The sequence below is a fragment of the Pan troglodytes genome, chromosome 22 (genome assembly GCF_028858775.2).
Source record: "Pan troglodytes isolate AG18354 chromosome 22, NHGRI_mPanTro3-v2.0_pri, whole genome shotgun sequence".
Classification (NCBI taxonomy): domain Eukaryota; kingdom Metazoa; phylum Chordata; class Mammalia; order Primates; family Hominidae; genus Pan; species Pan troglodytes.
The window spans coordinates 44,622,498-44,644,421 of record NC_072420.2 but is presented as its reverse complement, the minus strand read 5'-3'; the positions used below and the strand labels follow the sequence as shown (position 1 = coordinate 44,644,421).

Here is a 21,924-nt window from a genome sequence, read left to right as displayed (position 1 = left end):
AATGACACAGAAAGCAATTAAAAGAGTTACAGTAACTACTGTCACTTAGTTATTTCATATGTTGAAGAAGGTAGTGGACTGAAGTGAAGAAGACACATGGAAGATACTTAATTAAGAAAAAGACCCATATGGAACTTTTAGAGATGAAAACCTCAACATCTAAAATGAAAATATGCTAAGTGGAATGAGAGCCGATTAGACACTGCAGAAGAAAAGGTTAACACGAAGACAGAGCAGCAGCAATTACACAAATGAAACACCAAGAAAAAGGGAAAAAGGACTACAAAAAAATCAACAGATTATCAGTGAGTTATGGAACTTCATGTAGCGTGCGCACGCATGCACACACACACACACACACACACACACACACTCCCCCAGAGAGGGTGCAACAGAAAAACAATCTGAGGAAACAATGACCAAAAATGTTCTACATCAGGCCATGTGCAGTGGCTCATGCCTGTAATCCCAGCACTTTGGGATCACTTGAGGCCAGGAGTTTGAGACCAGCCTGGCCAACGTGGCGAAACCCCATTTTTACTAAAAATACAAAAATTAGCTGGGTACGGTGGCACACGCCTATACTTCAAGCTACATGGAAGATGAGGCACAAGAATCGCTTGAACCCAGGAGGCAGAGGTTGTGGTGAGACAAGATGGTGCCACTGCACTCCAGCCTGGGTGACAGAGTAACACCCTGCCTCAAAAATAAAATAAAATAAAAATGTTCCAAATTAAATCAAAACTATAAACCCCAAGCAGTTTGAATCACAGTGCGCCGAAGGAGTAGGTGGTGGGATCTCGCCACGGGTCTGATTAGCCCTTTCTCTGCCTTGCTTGCTTGAGCTTCAGCAGAATTCGAAATGGCTGGCAGTAAGGTGGGAAAGGACTCCAGAAAGGCCAAGACACAGGCGGTTTCCCGCTCGCAGAGCCGGCTTGCAGCTCCCAGGGGGCCATATTCATCGACACCTGAAATCTAGGACGGCCAGGCATGGACGTGTGGGCGTGACTGCCGCTGTGTACAACACAGCCATCCTGGAGTACCTCGCTGCAGAGGGACTTGAACTGGCAGGAAATGCATCAGAAGACTTAAAGGTGGCCGGGTGCGGTGGCTTATGCCTGTAATCCCAGCACTTTGGGAGGCTAAGGCAGGAGGATCGCCTAAGGTTGGAAGTTCAAGACCAGCCTGACCAACACGGAGAAACCCCGTCTCTACTAAAAATACAAAATTAACTGGGCGTGGTGGCTGCCTATAATCCCAGCTACTCAGGAGGATGAAGCAGGAAAATCGCTTGAACCCGGGAGGCAGAGGTTGCAGTGAGCCGAGATCGTGCCATTGCACTCCCACCTGGGCAACAAGAGCGAAATTCAATCCTCCCCAAAAAAAAAAAAAAACTTAAAGGTAAAGCGTGTCACCCCTTGTCACTTGCAACTTGCTATTCCTGGAGATGAAGAACTGGAGTCTCTTGTCAAGGCTACAATTGCTGGTGGTGGTGTCACTGCACACACCCACAAATCTCTGACTGGGAAGAAGGGACAACAGCGGACTGTCTAAAGGATGCCTGGATTCCTTGTTTCTCAGGACTCTAAATACTCTACCAGCTGTCCAGTGTTGGTGATTCCAGTGGACTACATCTCTGTGAAAAACACAATTTACCTTTCTGTAATTCTATTTAAGCAAGTTAGAAGTTTAATTAGCTTTCCAACCAACCAAATTTCTACATTCGAGTCTTAACCATATTTAAGTGTTACTGTGGCTTCAAAGAAGCTATTGATTCTGAAGCAGTGGGTTTTGACTGAGTTGACTGTTTTTTAAATACTGCTCGGATTTTAATTGTGATGCAGAAGGTATAGTAACAAACATCTGGTTTTGTACAAACATGATTTCCTCTCCGGTGGATATGCTCAATAAAGGTCATATCCACCCCCACAAAAAAGAAAAAAATAAACCCCCAAACCCCAAGTACAAGAAATATTAAGAAATCTACACCAAAGCATACCATAATCAAACTGTTAAAAACCAATATAAAGAAAAAAAATCTTGGCCCGGCGCGGTGGCTCATGCCTGTAATCCCAGCACTTTGGGAGGCCGAGGTGGGCAAATCAGAAGGTCGGGAGTTCGAGACTAGCCTGGCCAACACGGTTAAACCCCGTCTCTACTACTAAAAATACAAAAAAAAAATTAGCTGGGCATGGTGGCGGGCACCTATAATCCCAGCTACTCAGGAGGCTGAGGCAGGAGACTCGCTTGAACCCGGGAGGCGGAGGTTGCAGTGAGCCGAGATTGCTCCACTGCACTCCAGCCTGGGCAATAGTGCGAGACTCTCTCAAAAAAAGAAAAAAGAAAAAAGAAAGAAAAAATCTTAAAATGCAAAGAAAAAAAGCCACTTTCGTACAAAATAGCAAAAATAATAATGAAAGATTTCTCATGGGAAACAATGGAACCCAAAAGAGGTGAAACATCTTTAAAAAAAATTGTCAACCTAGAATTCCCTAACGAGTGAAAATATTTTTCAAAAATTAAGGCAAAATAGACTTTCCCAATGTACAAAAGCCGAAAGAGCTTACCGTACCAGACCTACACTACAAGCAAGGTTACAGAAATCCTTCGGTCAGAAGGAAATCCAGACCAGATGAAAACCTGGATCTGCACAAAGGAAGAGACAGCAACAAAGGCTGGGCACAGTGGCTCACGCCTGTAATCCAAGCACTTTGGGAGGCAGAGGCGGGCGGATCACAAGGTCAGGAGTTCGAGACCAGCCTGACCAACATGGTGAAACCCCGTTTCTACTAAAAATACAAAAATGAGCTGGGTGTGGTGGTGTGCACCTGTAATCCCAGCTACTCAGGAGGCTGAGGCAGGAGAATCGCTTGAACCTGGGAGGCGGAGGGATTTTAAAGAAAAGGAACAGGCAGCAATGGAAATGGAAACTGGGTGGGTAAATATGTGCAGTGGCTCACACCTGTAATCCCAGCACTTTAGGAGGCCCAGGTGGGCAGATCACCTGCAGTCAGGAGTTCAAGAATGGCCTGGCCAACATGGCAGAAACCCCATCTCTACTAGCAATATAAAAAATTAGCCAGGCGTGGTGGCAGACGCCTGTAATCTCAGCTACTTCAGAGGCTGAGGCAGGAGTATCGATTGAACCTGGGAGGCGGAGGTTGCAGTGAGCTGAGATCACCCCACTGCACTCCAGCCTGGACAAGAGCGAAACTCTGTCTCAAAAAAAATAAAAAAATAAAAAAAGACATGATTTTCTATTTTAATCTCTCCAAGGCATAACAGACTGTTTAAGGCAAAAAATAGTAACAATGTACTATGGGGTTTTAACAAGTATAGAAAATGTATGACAACAATAACAAAGGCTGGGAGGGAGAAAACAGAAGTCAATGATACAAAGTTCTTATATCACGCATCAAGTAATATAATTCATATTACTTGAAGGAAGAATTATGCTGTTACAGATGTACTCTATAAGTCCTAAAGCAACTACTCAACAGAGTTTTACTTTAAATCTAAAATCCTCAATATTATCAACTTACTCCTTTTTTTAAATAGACGATAATCAAGATTTGAAAAAAAAGGCTATTAGAATGTAATTTTAAGGAAAAAAGTCTCATTCAAAATGGCCACAAAAGCTAAAGCTAACAATAAAAATGTAAAACTTTTACGAAAAATAAGGGCAGAAAAAAGTCATAAAGAATGGAAAAACATACATACCACATTCCCTGATTCAAGAAGACTCATGATTAAAATTCTTCTCAAATGAATTAACAACTTATTCAAGGCAATCCCAATCAAAATGCCTCCAGCCTTCTCTTTTTCAACTGATATTCCAGTTATCTACTGCTGTGTAACAGGCCACTCCAAGCTATAGTGGTGTAAAACTTTCTTTTGCGCACGGATCTACAACTGAGAGAGGATTTGGTGGGAACCAAGGTCTCTGCTCCACCTGGTGTCAGCGGCGTGTTGAGGCTGGGAGCTAAAACACACAGTGGGACTCAGCTGGGGCAGGCTGAACACCTGCAAGTGGCCTTCCCACGGGGCTGCTTGGCTTCCCCACAGCATGGTGGCTGGGATCTAAGAACAAGCACCCCGAGAGAATCCAGCAGAAGGCACGTTATCTTTTAGGACTTCCTCTCAAGTATTACAGTGTTGCTTCTGCCACAGTCAGAGGCCCACCCAGATTCAACTGGAGGAAACACAGGCCCAGCCTTTCAACAAGGGAAAGTCACTGTCACATAGAGAGGAGCATGTGGGATGGGTATGCTGCTACAGCCATCTTCAGAAAATAAATTTGGACACTCGACATGTGGAAGGGAAAATGTAGATGGCCACAAGGTTTATTTTAAAAGAAAGATATTGATACATATTATAAAAGTGTAATAGGCTAGGCACGGTGGCTCACGCCTGCAATCCCAGCACTTTGGGATGCCGAGGCGGGTGGATCACGAGGTCACGAGTTTGAGACCAGCCTGGCCAATATGGTGAAACCCCGTCTCCACTAATAATACAAAAATTAGCCAGGGGTGGTGGTGGGCGCCTGTAGTCCCAGCTACTCAGGAGACTGGGACAGAAGAATCGCTTGAACCCGGGAGGTAAAGGTTGCAGTGAGCCAAGATCAAGCCACTGCACTCCAGCCTGGGCAACAGGGTAAGACTCCATCTCAAAAAAAAAAAAAAAGCGTAATAATTAAAAGTCTGATTCTGGCACAGGACAATGATCAATAGAACCAAAGTGTCTAGAATATTGTGCATACAGGATGTTGGTTTAAAAGAAAGGTGACATTCCCAGTAAGTGGAGAAAAGACACACTATTATGAAATGGTGTTAGGCCAATTTGCTATGCATTCAGACAGTAAAATTAGACCCTCAACTCCCAGAGCTCCTAATATATATAAATAATTTGAAGCTATACGGGTCCCAATATAAGACATAAATTACAAAATTATTAAAATAAAATACAGAAAATCAGTTCTCTTCAGACAGACAAGGCCTCCCTAAGCAAGATACACTGCCCAGAAGCCATTCTGTAAATGACATATTTCACTCCATAAAAACTGTAAGTTGTAAACACCTAAGCACCAAATAATACATCAACCACCTATACAAAACAGAAACTACAGGAGATGCAAGAGAAACAGAAACACACCACTAACAGAAGACTTTACCATACCACTGTCAGTTAAAGATAGGTCAAATGGACAAAATTCAAAATATAAATGACCTAAACAACACAAGCAGTAAGATAGGTCTTGTGGATATTTAACATTACAATCTGGAAACAGAAAATACATTCTCAAACACACATGAAATGTCCAAAAAAACTGATCATTTATTAGGTCACACAACAGTCAAATTCATAAAATTTTAAAAATAAGTTTCATAAAGCAAAAATATAAACACTTTCTGAACACAATGCAATAAAGCTAGAAATTTCTAAACAAAAATTTTTTAATCTTTTTTTTTCTGTAAGCTAAAAAGCTTTCTGTTAAACAACTATTTAATGAAAGGGTGAAATACAAATCAAAAATAGAGAATTTCTGAAAAATAATGATAAAACAATGGGATATATTTAAAGTAGTAACCAGAGAAAAATTCCTAACTTTAAAGACCTACATCAATAAAAATTTAAGAATGCCGAGGCGGGCGGATCACGAGGTCAGGAGATCGAGACCATCCTGGCTAACACGGTGAAACCCCGTCTCTACTAAAAATACAAAAAATTAGCCGGGCGTGGTAGCGGGCGCCTGTAGTCCCAGCTACTCGGGAGGCTGAGGCAGGAGAATGGCGTGAACCTGGGAGGCGGAGCTTGCAGTGAGCCGAGATCGCGCCACTGCACTCCAGCCTGGGCGACAGAGCGAGACTCCGTCTCAAAAAAAAAAAAAAAAAAAAAATTTAAGAATGAAAATAAATGCATTTCAAACGCCCAAAAACTAAAAAATGAACAAAGTAAACCATGAGAAAACAAAAAGAAGAAAATAATACAAATGAAAGTAGAAACTTGAGTAGAAAACAGACTAACGATAAATCAGATGAATACATTAAAATCCTGGTTCTCTGGAGGGAAAAAATCGAACTAGCTAATTTAATCAAGGAAGAAAGAGAGAAAGCACAAATATACAAAATAAGAAATAATGATGGGGGCTGGGCGCCGTGGTTCATGCCTGTAATCCCAGCACTTTGGGAGATTGCCTGATGTCAGGAGTCTGAGACCAGCCTGGCCAACATGGTGAAACCCCATCCCTACTAAAAATACAAAAATTAGCCGGGCATGGTGGCAGGCGCCTGTAACCCCAGCTACTGGGAGGCTGAGGCAGAAGAATCACTTGGACCTGGGAGGCAGAGGTTGCAGTGAGTCGAGAATGCGCCACTACACTACAGCCTGAGTGACAGAGTGAGAGTCCGTCTCAAAAAATAATAATAATAAATAAATAATGATGGGAAAATAATTACTGACAGCACATTTTAAAAGTCAAAAAAGCTGGGCGTGGTGGCTCACGCCTGTAATCCCAAAACTTTGAGAGGCTGAGGCAGGCAGATCACCTGAGGTCGGGAGTTTGAGACCAGCCTAACCAACATGGAGAAACCCCGTCTCCAAACTACAAAATTAGCAGGGCGTGGTGGCACATGCCTGTAATCCCAGCTACTCGGGAGGCTGAGGCAGGAGAACCACTTGAACCCAAGAGGCGGAGGTTGCAGTGAGCCAAGATCGCACCACTGCACTCCAGCCTGGGCAAGAACAGCGAAACTCCATCGCAAAAAAAAAAGTAAAGAAAGACCACTTCATATACCTCAATGCAAGTAAGTTTTACAACTTAACCGAAATACGTAATTTCCAAGAAAATGTACTTTATCAAAATTAGCAAATGGCTGAAAACAGACCAATTTTCATCAAAGAGTTACAAAAAAGTACCTGGCCCAGCTAGTTTCCCAAAATTCCACCAAACCTTAGAGACCAGGTAGCGCCAGTGCTACATAAATGACTTCAGAAACAGAAAGTAAGTAAAAACTTCCAAATTATTTTAATGAATTAAGTAGAACATCAATACCAAAACCTCATAAAAAGAGCATAAAAGTTACCGATCAACCACTTGTGAATTATAGATGCAAAAACTCCTAAATAAAATTCAAGTGATAGACTCTAATACCACATTAAGAAAATAATACTATGACTAAGTGGGATTTATACCAGCAATGCAAATAAATATAGTTCAATATTGAACTATGGCGGCCAGGCGCAGTGGCTCACACCTGTAGTCCCAGCACTTCAGGGCACTGAGGCAGGAGGATCACTTGGGGCCAGGAGTTTGAGATCAGCCTGGGCAACATGGTAAGATCCCATCTCTACTAAAAACACCAAAAAAAAAAAAAAAAAAAAAGGCAGGCGTGGTCCCAGCTACTTGGGAGGCTGAGGTGGGAGGATGGCGTCAGCCTAGAGGGGCGGAGGTTGCAGTGAACCAAGATCGCACCACTGCACTCCAGCACTCCAGCCTGGGTGACAGAGCGAGACCCTGTAAGGCACCGTGGCTCACAGCTGTAATCCCAGAACTTTGGGAGGTAGAGGCAGGTGGATCCCTTGAACCTAGGAATTCAAGACCAGCCTGTCCAACATGGCAAAACCCTATCTCTACAGAAAATACAAAAAAATTAGCTGGGCGCATGCCTGTGGTCTCAACTCAATCAAGAGGCTGAGGTAGGACAATCACTTGAGCCCGGGAGGTTGAGGTGGCAGTGACCCAAGAACCCACCACTGCACTCTGGCCTGAGTGACAGAATAAGACCTTGTCTTTAAAAAAAAAGAGAGAGAGAATTTTTAAAAATCTCTAATAAAATAAAGTGTAAAACACAGAAGCAGACTTGCACAAAAGGAAAGGCAGCCCTTGCTCTTGAGTATGTCTCAACGTGATCAAGATGTTAGTTCTGCATATGGGAACTTATAAACTTAGTTTGATCACAACAAAAATACCTCAATTAAACATGCAAGACTAACTACAAAAACCCTGAAAAGGATGAAGCTGAAGGAGACGTTAATAAACACTATGATACATACTGTCCAAAAGGAAAAGTTTAGTTGCAAATTTGGAGCTGTTCTCAGTAGGTCTGCTCCTAGTTGTGGCGTGGGTGTAGCAATTCTGAAACTATCTTATGCACGTTGTAGCACTGAGCAAATACAGAGATGTGTTGATGTTGGTGAGAGCAGAAATAAATGAGAGGCAAGAAAGAGCCCTCCAAGTTATAAAATTGGACGCATCAGTATCAGTTCGTGATTTCTTTTTTTTCTTTTGAGACAGAGTCTTGCTCTGTCTCCCAGACTAGAGTGCAGTAGCGCGATCTCGGCTCACTGCAATCTCCACTCCCAGGTTCAAGCAATTCTCCTGCCTCAGCCTACCGAGTAGCTGGGATTACAGGCATGTGCCACCACGCCCAGCTAATTTTTGTATTTTTAGTAGAGACGGGGTTTCACCATCTTGGCCAGGCTGGTCTCAAACTCCTGACCTTGTGACCCACCCGCCCTGGCCTCCCAAAGTGCTGGGATTACAAGCGTGAGCCACCATGACCGGCCCAGTTCTTGATGTCTAAGGCACATCCCTATCAGCTCTGTCTGCGTAAAGGGTGGAGAGGCAGCAACGCCACCATGGCAGCAAGCACGCCTGCTGCCAGAGGAACCAGGGCTCCATGGAGACGCAGCTGACTCCAGCACAAGGGCAACGAGCTCCCAGAACCTAAAACATCTTGGTATGCCTCAAATGATTAGAAAGTGCTCAAAAGAACACAGGTGCCAGTCTGAAGTGACTCTTGATGGCCAAATCTGGGACAACCTGAGCATCAGTAAAGGTGACTGACTAACCACTGCCTGAGCAGAAGGCCCTGCAGGCGCTCCCCAGAATAGGGGACGGGCTGACGGAGATGGGTGGAAAGGTCAGTACCCTTAGTAAAGACTCTGGCTCAGGAAAGAATGACCACTGGGTGAGGGGCAGGACACTTAAATCGTCTCACAGTGGCTCCCCAGAGTTAGATTACTGATCGCAAGGGGACAACAGCCCCACGCCAGGGAGAAACCGGACAACTCCTGGAAGGAGTGATCAAATCGAACATTACAATCAGGTGTTATGGGGAGAAGAGCTGGCACAGCAGGCCAGGGACAGTGTCCTTCTCAGGCACGCCAGGCAGAGGGGGCCTACGGGGCAGCCTGGTGAAAACCTTGGGTACAGAGTCTCCGGCAGAGGCTTCCCCAGTGGAAATCTCCTCATGTGTGTCCTCACTGGCTGTGTGGAGCCCCTGGGAAAGGAGGCAGAGCAAAGTCAGCAGAGAAAGGGTGCATGAGGTGAAATCTGAGGAAAACCAGGTGCAGACTTACAGTTCCTGTCTCATTAAAATCACCAACAACTACCTCTGTGCCTCAGGTCTAGGCTACAATGTCACAGTGTGTAATAATCTATGTACTTTCTATGCTGCTAAATCTTGCTTTATTTGACTCAAAATACAGGAAGAAGTGCCGCACAGAATTTTCTATTACTTCACGACAGAAGAAGTGTGTCAAGAACGAAAAGGTTCTTTCTGGATTCATGAATACACAACCAGAAAATACAAGTGAAAGCTGTGGCGGCCACAGGGCTGAGGCCCACTCGTTCCACGGAGAGTCACGGGGCGCCTCCTGCCCAGGCACGGCAACAGGGAGGAAGGACATGGTCCTAGCCTCAGTGGGGTCACAAACAAGCAGAAGAAACAACAGATGACCAAGGACAATGGAGCCACGATGGGAACACAGGGGTCATGAAAACAAAGCTGAAAGTCATGATCAAACACAGCTTAGACTAAGCCTGGCAGCCGTGGGGCACAGTGAGACAGCTCACAAGACTGGAGACATGGGAACACGACCACGCTCGGCGCCACGGTGAGCACAGCACGCCAGACCAGGGCGCAAACACGCAACAGCAAGTCCCGCACTTGGCCAAGGAATGAAGGGACAACCTATAACAGAGTATGTTAAAAAGTAAATTTGAAAAATTACAGCTGCCTCAACAAAGCCTAGACCCACACCTTTCCAACCCCATCCCACCGCGCGTCCTCTTCCCCCGCTGGTACTCACACAGCACCCTCCACGCATCTCCAACCCCATCCCACCGCGCGTCCTCTTCCCTCGCTGGTACTCACACAGCACCCTCCACGCATCTCCAACCCCATCCCACCGCGCGTCCTCTTCCCCCGCTGGTACTCACACAGCACTCTCCACGCATCTCCAACCCCATCCCACCGCGCGTCCTCCTCCCCCGCTGGTACTCACACAGCACTCTCCACGCATCTCCAACCCCATCCCACCGCGCGTCCTCTTCCCCCGCTGGTACTCACACAGCACTCTCCACGCATCTCCAACCCCATCCCACCGCGCGTCCTCTTCCCCCGCTGGTACTCACACAGCACTCTCCACGCATCTCCAACCCCATCCCACCGCGCGTCCTCTTCCCCCGCTGGTACTCACACAGCACTCTCCACGCATCTCCAACCCCATCCCACCACGCGTCCTCTTCCCCCGCTGGTACTCACACAGCACTCTCCACGCATCTCCAACCCCATCCCACCGCGCGTCCTCTTCCCCCACTGGTACTCACACAGCACTCTCCACGCATCTCCAACCCCATCCCACCGCGCGTCCTCTTCCCCCACTGGTACTCACACAGCACTCTGTCCAGTAAATATGGAGGAAGGGAAACGTGAGTAGAGCTTTGTTTCCTTCTTTGGGCAGCAGCTCCTCTTTGAATTGAACAAAGTTAGACTCTAGGTGAATCATCTTCGGAGCCCGGCCATAGGACCTGTAAACAATTGTTTGAAGTCACTGAGAAAACAACTAAACAACATTCATCAGAAGAGGGGAAATAGAACAACAAATAATGTAATGGTATGCATGAGTTCAGAGCACATATATTAACCCCAAATCATAACTACGCTATTCTGCTCAGAAACATTCTAGGAATTATTTTAAACACAGTTCACGTGTACAGGTCAAAGCTCCATTTCCACAAAATCTTTCATTTTCCTCAAGGATACAGGCACAGGAATACATACTTCCAAGTATGCATTGGAATACATACTTCCAAGTATGCATTTAACCAGGGCCACTACAGACTCGACGGTGGGTTTCAGTGTAACAGAATCTATAATTATGTCACCATAAAAGAAGAAAAGTGTGTCCCAAATGTCCAAAGTGCAGTTTTAATTACGAAAGCTTTAGGGTTGCATTCGTATTTTTGGAACAACTTGTATTTTATCCAAGAAACAAAGTTATTTGGCGAAAATATAACATATTTTTGTTTGCAGAGCACAAATAAAATAGCAGTACAAACCTCTACTTTATTCTCAACCCAAGAAGAAGGAACCCATCAAGAAATCCCACACGCCCCCTGCATCTCATCCAAGGCTCTCAGTGACGGCCTAACGATGCTTCTAACAGTGAACCACACCGCGTGGATCTCTGTGCCGTGCCTGTACTTCTCACTTCTAGCAGATGCGTCTCTTCTGAATGTTATAGCTGGATTTTGTTTTTCATCCGATCTAAGGGTGCTGTGTTTAATAACTTAAAACCAACCTTAACGGGACTATACTGATGCTTAAACATGTGCATTTTCTACTTGCCGGCTCTATTTTTCCCTGTCCTTTGGGAGATTAATCAAGTTTTCTTTTTCCATCTTTTTTCTCTGCTGGTTTGAAAGTCTTATCATCTATCTCTATTCTACCGTTGGTTGCATTTTAATTCTCAGTATGTAACTTAAGGTTTTATTACAAAGACTAAAGTTAAAGTCTATCTCCCCTTCTCTCTGTTCTGCTTCACACACATCTGAAATTTTAGATTTTTAATTTTTTTAAAAAGTGACACCTTAACTTCAGCAAAACATGTCATGTTGCTGGCAGACGTTGCTTTCACCCTGGATCCCTGGGTTCATCTGCCTTCGTATTGGGATACATCCTTTAATTACTCAGAGGGTCGCAAGGTTTCTGTTCTTATAGATGTCTGAAAATATTTGTATTCACTTCAGTGCACCTATCTCCATATCATGACAAGCAGTGAACATATGTGAATGGGACTCCGGGGTAGACAGGAATGGCTTTCTGTACACAGAAGTGATGGAACAGAACTGCACACAGAAGTGATGGGGCAGAACTCCTGGCCATCCTGGCCCCCACACGGCCAGCCGGGGGCCTAGAGGAAAAATCTCTCAGCACCTGTGGCTCACGCAAGGCCCTCAGGGTGGGAAGCTGTGACAGAGTCTTCCCTCTTGATGACACTGTGAATGATAAAGAATTCTAGGGTCTGGGGTACTTTCCCTCAGGACTGTGGGGAGGCTGCTCGTAAATGTATTTTATGTTGCATTGTAAATGGTTCTGCTAGAAACTGTCTACTTGGTTCTTCTTCTGTTTCTCTTTGATTCCCTGGCATGATTTTCTGTTTGCTTTGTTTTCTTCATTCTGCTTGACATTCACTAGGCTCCTGCAGTATCCCAACTCCCTTCTGGGAGAAGCTTGACAGCCATTCTTCAAATGTCACCTGTCCTCTGTTCCCTCCACTTTCCTTCTGAAAAGCCCCTCAGGTGGATCCTGGAGCTCCTTGATTTATCCTCCAGAGCCAGCTTTTCCTCCATGCTCTCCCATTCCTGCTTTTAGCAATGATCTCCCGAGTCTCTAAGCTCAATTCTTCCAGCTCACTAATTTGCTTTTCAGCTATACAGCTATTTAGTGCATCTGGCAAACTTTGTTTCAATTGTTTTCATTTCCTAGATCCAATCAATTAATTTTAAATTTCTACTTTTTATCAAAGTAATTATTTTTTGTTTTATTTCATTTTATTTTTTGAGCCAGAGTTTTGCTCTCGTCACCCAGGCTGGAGTGTAATGGTGCAATCTTGGCTCACTGCAATCTCCTCCTCCCAGGTTCAAGCAATTCTCCTGCCTCAGCCTCCCGGGTAGTTGGGATTACAGGCGTGTGCCACCATGCCTGGCTAATTTTGTATTTTTAGAAGAGACAGGGTTTCACCATGTTGGCCAGGCTGGTCTTAAACTCCAATCTACCCGCCTTGGCCTCCCAAGTGCTGGGATTACAAGTGTGAGCCACTGTGCTGACCTGAGATAAGTACTTCAATACAAAGAGTACTGAAAAGCTTTTCTCTCTCTCCCTCTCTTCCTCCTCACCGCCCACCAACACACACACACATCCATGTCTTGGTCTGTTTTCCGCTGCTGTAACAGAATATCACAGGCTGGGTAAATTATAAGCAACAGAAGGTTATTGCGCTCACAGTTCTGGAGGCTGGGAAGTCCAAGATCAAGGTGCCAGCATCTGGTGAGGGCCTTCTTGGTATGTCAAAACCCACAGAGGGCATCACATGGTGACAGGGCAAGAGCCAGAGAGCCAAAGAGAGCTCACTTTGATAGGAAAGCCACTCACGTGATAAGGAGCCCACTCCCGTGACAGCAACATTAATCCACTCACGAGGGCAGAAATTAAGTTTCCAATGCAAGAATGTTTGGGGACACATCCAAACTACACCAAGTATCTGCTCCATCCTCCTCAACCTGCCCTCCTGCATGAGTTTCCAGACCTGCTGTCACAAACTACCACAAACCTGGAGGCTTAGGACATTAGCTTATTCTTGCATGTTTCATGAGGCCAGAACGTTGAAATCAAGGTGTGGGTGGGCTTAGTTCCCTCTGGCTGCAGTGGGAGGTTCCTTGCCTTTCTCCCAGCTTCTGCTGGCTGCTGGCATCCTCAGCATTCTTCGGCTCATGAACACATCACTCTCTTCTCTACCTCCATCTTCACAAGGTCTTCTCCCCTGTGTCTGTGTCTTCTCTTCTGCCTCTTACAAGGACACTTGTCATTGGATTCAGGGTCTACCCTAATTGAAGAGGATCTCACATTGAGGTCCTTATCTTAACCATATCTGCGAAGACCCTTATTCCAATAAAGACACATCCTGAGGTTTCAGGTGGACATATCTTCCCTAAGGTAACACATTTCTTTCCCAAATTTTAAGGTCGTTTCTGAAAAACGTAGTCTTTTCCCTGGGGCCATCCAATTTTCCTGAGATAAGTTCTCTACTCTCTTGCCTAGGAAGCATGGATCTGGCTACAGAGTTCCCAGAGCGGAGCTGTGCCCTGTTCTGAACCTAGGCCGGCTGGTTTTAGAATGGCCCTTCTCCATTGCCTTCTGCAGCACCTCAGATCCGAGGGTCTGGAGCTCTTCTGTCCACAGAAAGACTTTCCAGGTTCCTGAGGGGCGGCGGGGGTGGGGGGGGTTGGGGGAGTGGGCAATGACAGCAATCACTTCACTACAGACAGGAGTGGGGACCCTGAGTCTAACTGTCCCTGTCCACACCTCTGCCAACCCCCATCTCCAGCCCTGCTTTCACCCGGGCCTTCCAAGATCTGGCACTTTGTCCCTTGTCAGAAATTCCCCTCCTCTTATGGAGCCACAAGACACAAGGGATTGAACTTCCTCAGCTTTCTCTCCCAATTCCTCCACCTGTTTCTCTTTCTCCCAAAAACACAGCTACATCCTCCGGCCTCCGCTGCCTCCTCCTTTCTCTGTCTTTATGCACGTCTGCCTTTTTAGTTCTTTAGGGTTATTTGTTTAGCATTTGTTTGGTCCATTTTTTTTAGTCCATTTATTTGTTTAGTATTTATGTAGTCCATTTACTGGAGTTTTGGAAAGGGGAAGAGATGAATACAAATATTAAATCTACACAGTTTCTTTTTATTTATTTTTTAGCCAGGGTCTTGCTCTGTCACCCAGGCTGGAGTGCAGTGGTGCAATCTCAGCTCACTGTAGCCTCCAACTCCTGGGCTCGAGTGATCCTCTCACCTCAGCCTCCCAAGTGGCTAGGACTACAGGCGTGCACCACCATGTCCAGCTAATTTTATTTCTTCTTTACAGAGACAGGGGTTTCACTATGTTGCTCAGGCCGGTCTTGAACTCCTAGGCTCAAGCGATCCTCCCACCTGACCCTCCTAAAGTGTTTGGATGACAGGCGTGAGCCACCATGCCGGGCCTACATAGTTTCTCCATTTAATTTTTTTCTCAAAATTATCTTGTTTCATGAACACACTTTTTTTTTCCCCTTTATCTATCAGAATGCCCTTACAGATTACTCCATTTGCTAAACTCTTTCCTCTCTTTCACAGCACTGGGCCTCCTCACATGTTAAGCAATTTTTCTCTTACACTCTGTACACTCTTTATATTAAATATTAGCAACTAAATGCATATCTTGTAAGACACTATAATCAGCACAGAAATTAGACTATATTCACCTGGGTAAGTCAACTCCAGAAAGCCACCTTAATCCCTCATGTTACTAAGGCACAAACTGGTGGTCAGAAAGGAATAATGCTATGAGAATCAGACTTACATAAACACAAATAACAACAGGAAATTCTGTATACCCTGGTTAAAATCAGATTACCTATGTTACAAGACAAAATCCAAATTTACAAATTTACATTTACATATACACAACTTTATATTTACAAGTAACACCTGCTCTTACCAGAAATTAGTTTTCCAAGAAGAGGATTCCCAGTCAGTGATTTCCTATGAGTATGTCACCAGACGACTAACTGTAAACATGCAACAGAGCAACGGTGATGGCTGATCTAACCTCGCTCCTAATTTTTAAATACCATCTTTCTGTTTACCTTCTTGTCCTTAAGGAAAACGCACAGGAGCCAGGGTGGAGGGAGGGTCTTGTAAGATGGCTGATACAGCCCAGTTCTTCCGCTTTAAGGTAGAGTCTAAGTGAGCACGTGTCTCCTTTGCAAAACGCCTGTGCCTTTAAGACATTCTGGTCAACCATGAAGAATCACAGATCATTCCTATAAAAGTGAGTCTTTAACTCAAAATAATTGTCTTGCTTCTACTTTCCAATGTCTCGTTAAGAAAAACCATCGTAGTCTGGGCACAGTGGCTCATGCCTATAATCCCAGCACCTTGAGAGGCCGAGGAGGGCGGGTCAGTTGAGGTCAGGAGTTCGAGACCAGCCTGGCCAACACGGCAAAACCTGTCTCTACTAAAACTACAAAAATTAGCCGGGTGCGGTAGCGCACACCTGTAATCCCAGCTACTCAGGAGGCTGAGGCAGGAGAATTGCTTGAACCCAGGAGGTGGAGGTTGCAGTGAGCCGAGATTGCGCTACTGCACTCCAGCCTGGACGACAGAACGAGACTGTCTCAAAAAAAAAAAAAAAGAAAGAAAACCATGGTATTCCATAAAGAATAAGACCCACAGATTATGTGAGGTCATTCTGTTTCTTTAGAACTGAGGCTTTTAACTTGTGCTACTTCACTTGTTCACATAAATGTCTAAACAACATATACTTATTTAAAAACATGTACTTCATTTTAAAAAATGAAGAGAGGGATACAGCCAAAAAACACACAACTCATACCTTCTCCATTCCATTGGTTCTCTTGGAAGCTGCTGAGAGAGCGTTGGATAAACAGAGGTAAATAAATTCTGATCTCCAGCACCTATGAAGGGAAGAAAGAAATTCAGTTACCATATTTTTAGGTGAATACATGCAAAATGGCTCTAGAGCTTAATAAATTGGTGGTTTTAGGTAGTTTTATGTTTAGTAAAGCGATATCGCAAGATTCTTCTGTACCTGTGCCTCTACATAACGCGTCTCAGGAAAACCCAGCACGGGACAGATGTGATGAAGCTGAACCCTCGTGACACCTCCATGGGGTGGGTGTGATTTTCCCCACGAGGAAAACAAGGATCAGAGAAGGTGAAGAACTTGCCCCAAGGACACAAAGCTTAGAAGAGAGGGAGCCTGCTCCACCTCACCCAGCTTTGCTGTGTTCTACAGCCTCCACTTTCTCCCAGACGCCCAAAATCCATGGAGAAAAAGAAACCAAAACTTCACCAAAATCAACTCACTGTTCAACCAAGTGCCAGGAGGAGCTAAAACTTATAGGTGGCTCCCCATGTGCGAATATTACACAAGGCACCTGCCAGGCACCCTCTCATTCTGTCTTCCCCATAACTCCTGGGAGGAAAGGCACAAACACGACCCCAATTCACAGATGAGGAAAGTCAGCTTTGAGGGCCAACGTGTTCAGTGCACAGAGCTGACAGTGGCAGACGCAAGTTAGGAATCCAGCTGCGGCCGACTTTACGCTGCACGCTCAGTGTTAATTCAGCTTTTATCTTTGCTTTAATAGAAATGAAAAATCCATTTTGTTCTCATAAAATGATGATATAACTGTATTACACTTCGGCTAAAAAAGAACCTTTTAATATAGATGACTAAAATTCTTATACTCAGAGGATCCTCTTTACTTTAGCAAACCATTTTCCAAATTGCTTTTATATTGATCTTTAAGAAATCATTGGGAATTGATGTGTGCCATTAACACATCTGCTTATTTTGCTATCAAAAGCCTAAAAATAAAAAACCTCCTGAAACTCATGTAATAATGTCAAGTCACTGAGGAAGGGTAATGACATTTCCGGGCAGATGGCACGGTGAGTGGGCAAGGCGCTGGGAACCTCACTGCCCGGTCCCCATCTCGGTTCCATCACTGACCAGCTGACTGCACCTGGGGAGATCATTTAACCTTCCTGTGCCTCGGGGACATGGGAAATGGGAAAATGAGAAGAGCTCGGCCAGAGGAGCTCTGGTGAGGATTAAATGAGACAACACACGTCAGTCACTTCCAGCAAGGCATGGCACATAGTGGTTAAAAAGGGACTATTACTACATTTTGTTAACACAAAAACAGTATGTTTGAACTTATCACTTTTTATCTTGTTCATTTATTTGGTAGTCATCTTAGAAATCAATAAAAGAGGCCAGGCATGATGGCTCACACCTGTAATCCCAGCATTTTGGGAGGCCGAGGTGGGCAGATCACCTGAGGTAGGGAGTTTGAGACCAGCCTGACCAACATGGAGAAACCTTGTCTCTACTTAAAAAATACAAAATTAGCTGGGCGTGGTGGCGCATGCCTGTAATCCTAGCTACTCGGGAGGCTGAGGCAGGAGAATCGCTTGAACTGGAAGGCGGAGGTTGCAGTGAGCCAAGATTGCACCATTGCACTCCAGCCTGGGCAACAAGAGCGAAACTCCACCTCAAAAAAAAAAGAAAAAGAAAGAAAAGAAATCAATAAAAGAAAAGAAGAAAATCTTTAGTTAGCCTCTGGTTTCTTAACTTTGATTGCCAATTTCTGTTGTCCTGTTAAACAGTTCCAAGATTAATGTATAAAAATCATTACTCTTTGCTAAGTGGAAAGTAAGCCAACTAAATGGAATCGCTTTCTCCTCTTCCACTTGATTTTCTATATAAAACTACAAACATACACACACACACTCTCTCGCTCTCTCTCTCACATTCTGTCTTTGCAATACAGTTACTTCACATACGTATACAAATAACATCCGTACAGAGTAAAAGTGGAACTGCCTCCAACACCTGCTCCAAGCTCTTCTCCCTGGGAACCCTTCCGTACAGTAAGACTCGTCTAAATGGAGACTACCAAGTAGCAATGTCTCTCGCATTCCATCATGGACTAACTCTCTAACCTGTGTTCACCTAGAAGATGACCAGTCAATCAGCACATCCAACAGTGGCAAAAGTGTCATCTGACATAAGTAGGGATTTGACCTGGGACCATCTGACCTCAGTACCTATTATGGGCTGAACTGTGTCCCACAAAAACCTACCTGTTGAAGCCCTAAAATCCAGTACCTCAGAATATAACCATATGAAGATAAGGTCTTCAAAGTTGATAAGGCAGCTTAGTTAAAATGAGGTCTTCAGGATGGGCCCTAATCCAACTGACTTGTGTAAAGAGAAGATTTGGTCACACAGACAGAAGGAACGCAGGAAGGGCCCATGAGGACACAAAGGCCCATGCTGTGGCTGCCTGGACCTGGTCTCCAGAGCTGTGACACAGCGCATTTGTGCTAAGCCACCCAGACTGTGTGACTCTGTGGCGGCAGCCCTAGCACACCAAGACAGTGCCCCAGCGTAGATTTGAAGGCCCAATTCTAACCCACTGAGGCTCTGCATTAACAATGTGAAGAAAAATCACCACCATTTTCTCAGCATATACAACCATTATTTTAATAAACTCTTAAATCTTCACATCAAGTCTTATGAAATTAGAGATGCCTTTGAAAATGGGGTATGGAGAACCAGCACATGAAAGATGATGAAGAGCAGCTGGGCGCAGTGGCTCACGCCTGTAATCCCAGCACATTGGGAGGCCGAGGTGGGCGGATCACAAGGTCAAGTGATAGAGATCATCCTGGACAACACGGTGAAACCCCGTCTCTACTAAAAATACTAAAAATTAGCTAGGCGTGGTGGCGGGCGCCTGTAGTCCCAGCTACTTGGGAGGCTGAGGCAGGAGAATGGTGTGAACCCGGGAGGCGGAGCTTGCAGTGAGCCGAGATCACGCCACTGCACTCCAGCCCGGGCGACAGAGCGAGACTCCGTCTCAAAAAAAAACAAACAAACAACAAAAAAAAGATGGTGAACAGCTTAAGTTTAAGAGCCCAAAAGAATTCAATCTTGGCTCACGCGGTAGGTAATTAAATTAACAACACAGACTTTGTAGTTTCCTGAACTAACCCAACCATGAAGCAGAAAAGTCACTAGAGCTCTGAGGGCTGAACTGCGAGGCAGAGCACGTTCCAGGCTGATTTTTCATTTTAATCCCACGGGCAACAGAGGCATGAGCGAAACCCAGCAGGAACTCGCTTGTTAATAGGGTGGTTCCTAAGAGCCAAAACGGGGCTTGAGACTGATGTGCCCACGCTCAGAAACCCTGTTCACAAAGTCACCCAGTTCACTGTTCTGCCTCAGGAGGCTATTTATTAAGAGACAACTCAGGCCTTTTATTCCAATAACTAAGGTCTCCTTTTTTTGGTGACAGAGAGACCTATCAAAATAATTTATAAGAGCAATTCAAAACACAACTTCACTACATACACCCCCCTCCCTGTGCGTCTCCACACCCACCATCGGCTCTCATGCCAACTGGGGAGACAGGGAGATAAGAGGGTGCGGCAGGTCAGGAAGCTGGGGTGCCATGGATCCCTAGAGTCCGTGGGAGCACAGCATCACCCTGGCTGAACAGCAGGCACTGGAGTCCCCAGATGGGAAGAGACATGTAGAGGGAATGGCAAGCAGCAGCCACCCAGAGGGACACAGGCACTCTTTCTAGGGTGCCGCGTGGAGCCGCTGGATGGGCCCCCAGGCTGAGGAAAGCCCAGTTCAGAGAATCCCCGGGAAAGTGGGGCAGAGCTCTGGGGTCTGATTACATGGACCAATCAGTTTTTGGATCATTTATGCAGCTGCAATTGGATTTTCTGTTACATGCAATCAGATTACTAACATAGGCTTAGCTATTTCCTGAATTATTACTGTATTCCCTGAGATTTTTACAAGCACGTATTCATGCATTACTTGTGTAATTTAAAACCTTTTATGTTCAAAGCAAATAAGAAACACGATGGGGGAAAGAATTCAAAAAGATGACTTCAGTGATTTAGTGTAACAGGTAACATTTCAATAAATTCAATGTCTTACTCTGTTCAGGCTGCCATAACAACATACAATAAACTAGGATGGCTTATAAACAGCAGAAATTTATTTATCATTTCTGGAGGGTGTAAGTCTGAGTCAAGGCTTCAGCAGGTTGAGTACCTTGGTCTTGCTGTGCCCTCACGTGGGGGAAGGGGCAAGGGAGATCTCTGGGGCCCTTTTTTATAAGGGCACTAATCCCTTTTGTGCGGACTCCAGCCACATGACCTAATCACCTCCCAAAGGCCCCACCTCCCAAAACCATCACATTAGGGTCACGGAACAGCTGCTAGGTAACACAGTTAAGAGAAGGGCCACCTGTTTACCATCCCTCCAGACAGCACCGTGGGCCTGCTATGCCCCCGGCACTTCACGCATACTCACCCTGAACCCTCATATGGAAACCAAGGCATCAAGAACTCCCCTAATTGGCCCAACATCAAGCAAATGAGCGCCAAGGCTGGGATTCGAACCCAGGTAGCTTGGCTTAGGACTCAATACTGCCCTGTGCTCCTTCCCAACTTCTTAATTCTAACAAGTTTACTACTTACTCTGCAGCAGTTGTTTTAACAATGGTTGGCTGAAAATATGGGTTCCAAAAGGCCTTCCGCAGACAGAGTGAACATTTCTGTCATCTGTTTTTTACTGAACCAATTCTTGAACGTGCAAAGCCGTGATGGTCTTACTCATACAAAAGTATAAAAGGATCACAAAATTATAACCATGAGAGAGTGGCTAAGCAAAACAGAATGTTCAGTCAGTTTGTCGCTTTCCTAAATACCTGACATGATATATTTTCAAGGTCAATACTTCTATTTGGAGATTTATGTTGGAAAAAAAAATCTTGACATAAAGAGTCTGAATATTTGCTGATACTCTGATACAGGACAATTTTTCTTCAAATTCTTTAGCATAATCTTGGTAAAAGGAACAGTAAGTTTTCTAATAAAATACATCTCACTTTATCTTAAATTGTTGGAGACATGTGGAGTGTTTCAACCTGTTAACAAGACACTGTCCTCAGCCACCTAATGGGCTGTCTTATTTTAAAAGGCTGGCTTTATTCTGTAGGGCTTAGTAGGCCCCAGAGCACTAATGGGTGAGAAAGACAGAGAAATGGATTTAGCTCAACCCAAGAAATGCTGTGGCCTAAGAGAGAAGAACCTGAGGGTGGAGGGGGGTGAAGAATGACAGAAAGTGTCCCACAGCTGGGGGCCTCAACCATGGGCTGGGTCATCTCCCAGTTGCGACTAAAAGCAGCGGAGTGACTGGACTAGACAAGAGATGAACTAATTTTAAGGCCCTCCAAGCAAGGTTCTATGATTCTATTTTTGAACAAAAA

The 21,924-nt window shown here is 44.9% G+C and overlaps 1 protein-coding gene across 6 annotated transcripts in view; it reads right to left on the bottom strand.

Annotated features, from left to right (window-relative positions):
- The window catches only part of TRAPPC10 (trafficking protein particle complex subunit 10), a 94,387-nt gene that overhangs the window by 58,139 nt on the left and 14,324 nt on the right, over positions 1-21,924 (bottom strand). For 5 of the 6 annotated variants that reach the window (XR_010154409.1, XM_054675317.2, XM_063803474.1 and 2 more), the window contains exons 2-3: positions 16,437-16,518; positions 10,678-10,813 (exon numbers count right to left, since the gene is read on the bottom strand). Coding sequence is in view for 2 of the 6 variants with exons in the window: in XM_054675317.2 (XP_054531292.1) it covers positions 10,678-10,813; positions 16,437-16,518 (218 nt within the window). In the remaining 4 variants the exon portion in view is untranslated. Of the gene's footprint in view, positions 1-10,677; positions 10,814-16,436; positions 16,519-21,924 lie in introns of those variants that run through there. The other variant, XM_063803475.1, reaches the window with a different exon arrangement.